This window comes from Etheostoma cragini, chromosome 5 (genome assembly GCF_013103735.1).
Source record: "Etheostoma cragini isolate CJK2018 chromosome 5, CSU_Ecrag_1.0, whole genome shotgun sequence".
NCBI lineage: Eukaryota > Metazoa > Chordata > Actinopteri > Perciformes > Percidae > Etheostoma > Etheostoma cragini.
This window is the reverse complement of record NC_048411.1, coordinates 16,041,516-16,049,518: the sequence shown is the minus strand read 5'-3', so window position 1 is coordinate 16,049,518 and position 8,003 is coordinate 16,041,516. Positions and strand designations below refer to the sequence as shown.

The following is an 8,003-nucleotide window of genomic DNA, read 5'->3' as shown; positions in this document are numbered from 1 at the left end:
GGGGGGGGGGAGCACTACCGCGGCTATCTGCCTCACATGTTCTAGCAGCAGCCCAGGCCTGCTGCTAGAACATCAAGCTCCTTTTCTGTGTAAAGTCCAATTGATCCCAGTCAGTCGCCCAGAGAATTCACAGTGAATGAGTGGGCTTGTTGATGGTGTTTTTATCATGCGGCTGGTGCTACCTAAAGTAATCAAACATGGATGATGTAGTAGAAGCAAAACAAATACTGCAACGGAAATGCCTAACAGGAGAGAGAAGACAAGATTTAGGAATTTCTAAGGGTAAGGACTGACGCCGAAATTGTCAAGATTCAAGGAACGGCAAGTGACTACAAAAAGAAATTACAAACTAGATACAGGATCGTGGTCCGTGTCATGTCCTGCCTCCTGCACATTTATTTTATTACATACATTTTATTAGTTTTATTTTGTACGGTGTACGCAAATTTAAAAAAAGAATTGTTTATGTTGAAATAAATATACCTATACTAGTAGTTATGCCTCCCACTGTATTGGTTTGTCCTCTTATGGGCATAATGCTAAAAAATAGACATTCAAATATATACTTTTAATATATATATATATTTTTTACAACGGATGTCTCTCATTCAGTAATGTTAGCTTTGTTATGCTAGCATAGAGAGTTGTTGGAACTATGAAAACCACATTAGTGTTGTTACAGAGTGATGCTTCTTTTACATCATAGACAATCTTTGGCTGAGTACAGTTAATGGAGGAGCCTATTGCTGTGTTACATCATCCAGTATCATATGTTTAACATTTTACTTAAAGACACTTTCAGTTCCTTATAACAGCTGTGAAGATGTGTCACACTGGATCTGCGTCACTGTCACAAGTCACAGCTGTTGCTCGATCAAAAGGGTCAATGCGTTTGTTAATTTTTTTTTATCCAGATGAGATTATGGAGCAACAGAAAAATAAATCTTAAAATAATATAGAAATGTACTAATTGACTCACAGACAGTATTTGTCAATAATTAGAGCTGTAAAGGTGTTGTTTGTGGTTTTTAGTATCAAATGCGTTCAAGTGCTTAAAGTGCTTAAATTAGCCTATTAATAAGAAAATGTTGGTTGGTAGAGCTGTAACAATTCCACATTTTTTTTAACTCTCTCAGAAATAATTGTGATTCACAATACAATTGTCCCTTTCAGTCAAATAAAAAAAACGTATTTATGTATTACTTTTTTAAACAAATTAAAGTTTGAATGAATTGAAAATACATCTTTTGGTTACATCACCGTTATTTGACCCAGATAATGTAACTAACTATCTCTCCCCCTTGTCATTTTTGCTGCTATAAATGTGTATAAGGTCAAGTTCTAACAACTAACAATTGAAATAATAATAAAAAAAATAGTCTGACCAATAGTCGCTTATAGAATTACAATTTGGCATATCTAAACAAAATCAACAATTACCAGTAATAACTTTAGGCCTAGCCTTAAGACCAGGGCTAATGTTAGCAATTTATTGCGGTTAAACAAAGAAAAGGAAACTGCACTTATGTAAAACAATTGACAATTGGACAATTGTGGAATAATTGTTGCAGGCCTATTGGTTGGTCCAACAATTTGATCCAAACGGAAATATCTCAATCTGTGTTCCCCTCATGGCTGAACTGTAATAACTTTGGTGATGCTGAGGGGTCATCCTTTGTGTATAGCACAGTAGACAGAAGCAGCAGAATTAAAACCTAAAGTTAAAATGAGCTACACCGTTACCTGCTGCAACATTTTAAGTGATGAACATGCATGCATTTGTAATTATAATATGATTTATGCCATTCTGCATTATGAGTACTTTTACTTTCGGTACTTTAAGTATATTTTGATGCTACTACTTTTGTACTGTTACTTCTATTCAATTATATGGTTGGTCGATGATCAGTAACTTATTTTGTCAATCATTCATTCAATCATTCATACATTCATTAATTCATTCATCCAGTCAGTCTCTGAGTCAATGTGTTGATCAGTCAGTCGGTCAGACCGCACCGCAGCTGAAACGATGACATCATCTTTCCAAACAGTAAAGATGCAGCAGAGAACGGGAAGGGAGGGGGTGTTGCCGCGGTGATATCATTGCCATCGCTGGATTGGCTGGGGGCAGCAGTGATGTCACACATCTCCAAGCTGCTCTCCTGAGCTTTGAACTGAGGCTCAGAGAGGGAGACGGACGCAGAGAAAGTTGCGTCGTTTTGAATCTTTAAATGCTGAAGACAACTGCAGATTTAGGATCAATGCAAAAAGAAAGGTTTCTCCAGGCGGTTAGTTCCTATGTTGGAAGTCTGAAAATATATAAAGATTGACCTGCAGGTGCAGAGAGAGCGCAGTAAAAGAGGAAATCTTCCAGATTATCAGTGCAGTCAAGTGTGTCTTTTATATTACAGTGATAGTCGGAAAGACAGCGAATGTATCCTGGACCTGTTTCCTCCCAGATGACGTCAGTTTTTTTGAGGCAGGATCAGCTGTAGTCAGGACATCATGAGATCCAGAACAGAAGGATCCGGGTTTGGTTTTTCCACCTCTGAAGCACCATGGAGGTGGCTGAAGGTTTAGAGGCTGACATGGAGCGAGAGGAGGGCGACAGGGCCGAGGCCGAGCTGCTGAGGGGACGAGACAAGCTCCTCTGCTACATTAGCATGCAGAGTCCAGGTAGGAGCTTAGACCTGAACCTGGACCTGGAGCTGGAGCTGTGTAGAGGGCGCCAACACCTGGTGGCAGTCTTAGTCAGTACGGGTTACACAGATGTTGTTAGTGTTCTGATATTGTGCTGAGCCATTTTGTAAAATGGTGTTTTGTTACTAACTAATGATTCCATCATGTGTTGTGTATATAGTCAAGGTATTTTTTTTGGAAAAACCTTATGCTTCTTCAAAGATGCCTGTAAACATCTTACACATACGCAGAGAACAATGTTGTGGGTAAAAGTTGGTCGCGGAGGTGCTGATGCTCACGCCTCCCAAATCTCTATGCGTCAAGCAAGCTGATTGGTTGAGCCAACATCCTGTTGTCAAGTTTTCTCAATGTTTTTCTGTTAGGTTTTGGGCGTAGCATTGTCAATAGTATTACTCTACTCGACTCAGTTACCTCTTTGCGTTTTCCACTGCGGATAGTATCGCTCAGTGTAGGCGGGATTGTCAGCTGATCGCCATAGCGTGAAAAGGCCGTGACATCATCTTCCACGCGACACTTACCGAATCCTTTCATCTGCAACCTAACAAAGGAGTGTCTGCCCTTTCGCGGTTGTGCTAGCTGCCATTTTTTAAAAATCTGGGTCGAGTGAATAAAAAAGTGGATTTGAAGGATTTTGTGGCAATGCAAAATACTTAATATATCAGTCAATATTTCAGATTTAAACACAATACTAAAAAGCAATCTGATGACGCTAAAGAGGCAATCCGTGAACTCCAGTGGTTGCCTCGCATCCGGATCATGGTGCCGCTGCATCCGCTCTTTGCAACAGAAGATCAAAACTTACTGCTGTACAGATTAATATCTTTTCTTGAAAGATGTCTGGTGTAACTGCTAACAGCTCTGTTGTTACCAGTTTATTAGCAGGTGTGAACATGACCTTACCGTCTGGCTTTTTAAAAATATTTTTGTGTTTGTGCACAATGTCCTGGGTCACTTTTGTGACAGTTCTCTCTTACCTATCAGTGGTCTGCAGTGTTTTAACTCCATTTTTTTGTTATCGGCTCAGCTTGCTTGGAACCTTGACAGAGGTGGTACCAAAATAAGTACCAGGAACCTTCCACGTCTTTTGTTAATGGCAGACCAAAAGAGCGAGTCGAGCTGTACCATGCAGTAGAAACATTGTACGAGTTCCCAGCCCTCTTTGTCCCATCCATTGGATGGTTTTAATTCTTTGTTTCACAGATGTAAAGGTTTGTTCACACTGTAACAGGAGTAAAACTGGTTTCCGCCTGCTGATTTATTCCACCTTATAAAGTATAAACATATGTAAATTTGTGTGAACGACAACTGTGCACGTTTTGATTTAATTCCACATTCCACATGTGGGGGTGTGCATTACCTGAGCTAATATCTTCTAGGCGTTAGCATTGGCAAGTATCAGGTGGGGACCTTATCTTGATAGTTGTGTGTTGGTTTATTGTTGGTGTTTTTTTCCTGTATGAAACATTCATACGACTAAAAAGACGTATCCCTCAGATCAGATCAGCAGGGAAAGAAGACTTCCAGCTTGATTTGTCTAACCCAGACAGCTGATGCTTCATATTAAAGTAAGACACGGGCTGGTGAAGATAGTGGAGTGTTTAGGAGCTAAAGAGACGTGGTTTTTCTCTCAGGAGTTGATTGATACCTGCTAAAGGAGAGAGAATATTGGGATTACATTCATCAGGTGAACACAAACACAAAGACTCCTAATCCGAGCATGTGAATGCGAGTGAGGAGCCGGAGGATTTTGAATGGATTGCAAAGCTGATTTTTAAAGTGACAGTGTTGTATTATTTTCCGCTTCAATTTGCTCAGGTACTGATGACTTTCATAAAAACAAAATAAAACTTTTTGAAAGGATTTGCCTAAATTGGGTTAGGACAGAGTTGTGGCCCAAATATGTGCTGATTGGGGACAATTTTAAAAACAAATATAACAGTACATTTTAATTGGTTTACGTTTACAAAATAAGAGTCGAATATACTAGTAATCATACTATACATTTAAGAGAGAAAAACTGATAAACTATACTGATCTATAATAAAAAATTAAGTCATAATTGCCAACCCTCCTGATTTCCCCCCGGAAACTCTAAATTTTTCTGCTTGGGTCACAATTCTTCCGTATTTCTCGTAATTTGAAACCTATTTTAACTCTTTATTTTATTTTTTTCCTGTTGTCACAACCTCTGGCACTGTACAGTGTGAATAAGCCCTGCCACTCCCAGTCTACTGTTTCTTCCCTCTTTGCGCTTCCCAGGCTTTCATTGATAGTGGACACCTCTTGGTCTTGGTGCTGACCGGGTCACCTATGTTAGAGAATGTTAGGGGCTAAGTAAAAAGAGCCTGCAGTACAGAAATGACAAATTAGGGTTGAGGTAATTTTGGAAACAGTCTCCGTTACATAGAATGTCCACAGGAGAACACTGATAAGTTTATTTTTACACTGTAAATTTTCATTTCTTTGCTGACATATACTGCTACTGATCTGCCAACATATACACTAGTGTACTTAATACATCCGACCGGCCGATATTGGCTTGTCACAGTCGCTCCACTTGCTCCAGCAGTCTTTATTTTAAAATGGACTTTCAGAATGATTGTGTGGATAATTAAAATCTCTGTTTGTAGTGATTGATTTATCTCACATACACAGGCACTGATGAAGAGAACAGAGTTTGATGGCGTTAAATGAGATTTGTGTCTCTCTCTGCGTTGCAGCGTTGCCTCCTAAACCGGTGAAGTCTTCAACTCCAGCACCTTCCTGTAGTTTCAACAACAGTATTTCTCTGCAGGATGCTGAGTGGTACTGGGGAGACATCTCCAGGTAACTAACGCCTGTTAATAATTGTAATGCATTGTTAATAATTGAGGTTTGGAATGTTGGGTGGACAAAACAAACATTGTAAAGGTATCCCTTTGGGCTGTGACGCCAATTCTCACTATTTTTACAAACCAAAGAAATATGGTATTTCTGCATTAAAAATGATTTAATGCAGAAATAATCTTGAGATTAATCTAAAATTAAAATAATCATTAGTTAATAGTTCTAAATTAGCTCTACTTCAGCCAACAACAGTAACATCCTGCTTTTACAATAATGCATGAGTAACAATAATATAGGGTGACAGGGGACATTTTTATACTTTTAATACTTTAAATACATGACATGCTTATTTCAAAGCCAGACTTTTACTGTATCGAGTATTTTTACTGTGTGGTATGAATACTTTTACTGCAGTTATGCATCTGAATACTTCCTGTGTGTGTGTGTGTGTGTGTGTGTGTGTGTGTCTTTGTGTGTGTCTTTGTGTGTGTGTGTGTGTGTGTGTGTGTGTGTGTGCGCGCGTTTGCAGAGAGGAGGTTAATGAGAAGCTGAGAGACACAGCTGACGGTACATTCCTGGTTCGAGACGCCTCCACTAAGATGCATGGCGATTACACCCTGACTTTGAGGTAAATTGCCTAACTCACAAATAAACAGTCCTCCATCATCGTCTCCTCAAACACAACCAGGTCTTTAGGTACCAATACATTTACCATAAATTACATAGAAATAACAGTATATATTTGAAAACACCACCTACACAGACATCTGCATATCATGCCAAAGTTGAGAAGTATTAGAAAGAACCTGTTGTATCTGTAATGCAACATGTCTGCAAGACTTGCACTTGCACTACTTGGTGTCTGAAATGTTCTAAATTTAAGGCCTTATATTGTCTTGGTAACAGTGGAATATTCTATATTGAGAGTTAAATTTTACTTCACACATAAAAAGAGGTGACCAAAAACAGCTTATTATGCCTCAGGAAACATTGCCAAAGTAGTTGCAATTCTCTCCCATAAAGATGCTGAATAGATTAGATTTTTGAATGGCTCTGTTCACTTATATTCCAAAACCGTCACTAAAGAAATGTGTGCATATTCAGAACTGTGCTGCTAGACCTTTTAATAAAACCTTTTTAAATTGAAAGCTGCAGTCAGTCTGGTAATTTGTAAATATTTAAGTATAAATAACATGTTTGTATGTTATTATTGTATTATGCTGCTAACATCAGATTCTCCTTTGCTATATCAGAAAATGATGCAATGTCAAATTCTAATTATAATGTTATATGTAGCTTTATTCCGCAAATATTTCATTAGAGTACAGTTGTTTTAGGATAGTGTGTGCAGATCAAAACGTGTTCATCTCATAGTCAGCTGAGGATCAGTTTGACTGGAATTGATGATGATGATGATGGATGGATGGTTTGGTTTGGTTTAATGGGCAAATGTTCACTGACCACCTTCAGGAAAGGAGGCAACAACAAACTGATAAAGATCTTCCACCGGGAGGGGAAGTACGGCTTCTCCGACCCTTTGACGTTCAGCTCTGTGGTGGAGCTGATCAACCATTACCGCCACGAGTCCCTCGCCCAGTACAACCCCAAACTGGACGTCAAGCTGCTCTACCCGGTCTCCAAACACCAGCAGGTCCGTCCATTATTTGAACCCACTGGCTGTGTTGGTTGGTCAGTTATGCCGCCGTCTGATTGGATGTTTTTGTTGTTGTTGTTTAGGACCAGGTGGTGAAGGAGGACAGCATTGAAGCTGTGGGGAAGAAGCTCCATGAGTATCACCTGCAGTACCAGGAGAAGAACCGAGAGTACGACAGACTGTATGAGGAGTACACCAGAACCTCCCAGGTACGCAACAGTACACTTCTATACTGCACTCTGCTACTTCAACATCAGGCTTCCTCAGACAGATGTTAGATATACACCTCTGCTTCTATTGTTGCCTCACACAACAATAAAGGAAGGAAGATAAAACACAAACACACATGTAATAAAAAGAATGATCATAAGAAGTAAAAACAAGCAGAACAATAATTGGTATTACATATTCATTTGTTTAAATATGTTTATGTAATACCACAGTGTCCAAGTAAAAGTCAAAATTTCACTTTAGTTAAAGTTAAAGTATTAGCATTAAACTATACTTCGAGTACCAAAATTAAAAGTAGTCAATATGCAGAATAATATATATCATATTATAATGGGTACTGATGCATTGTGTTTATCCCTCTATTGTGGCAGCTGATAAATGTGGAGCTCATTTGTAGTTTAATCCATAATAATACATCATTTATCAGTTGATTATATTTAGTTTTAATAATATAAATCTGTAAAATAAGTAATGAAATGGTAGTAGTGGAGTAGAAGCAAAAAGTAGCAAAGAATGGAAATACTCAAGTACAAGTACTTCATATTTGTACTGTACTTGTAATGAGCTAGATTTTGGCAATGACAACTCCCCC

The 8,003-nt window shown here is 38.7% G+C and overlaps 1 protein-coding gene across 3 annotated transcripts in view; it reads left to right on the top strand.

Moving 5' to 3' along the window:
• The window catches only part of LOC117944918 (phosphatidylinositol 3-kinase regulatory subunit alpha-like), a 23,205-nt gene that overhangs the window by 10,087 nt on the left and 5,115 nt on the right, over positions 1-8,003 (top strand). For 2 of the 3 annotated variants that reach the window (XM_034872131.1, XM_034872130.1), the window contains exons 9-12: positions 5,421-5,526; positions 6,056-6,154; positions 6,997-7,177; positions 7,264-7,389. In XM_034872131.1, the coding sequence (XP_034728022.1) occupies positions 5,421-5,526; positions 6,056-6,154; positions 6,997-7,177; positions 7,264-7,389 (512 nt within the window). Of the gene's footprint in view, positions 1-2,173; positions 2,677-5,420; positions 5,527-6,055; positions 6,155-6,996; positions 7,178-7,263; positions 7,390-8,003 lie in introns of those variants that run through there. The other variant, XM_034872132.1, reaches the window with a different exon arrangement.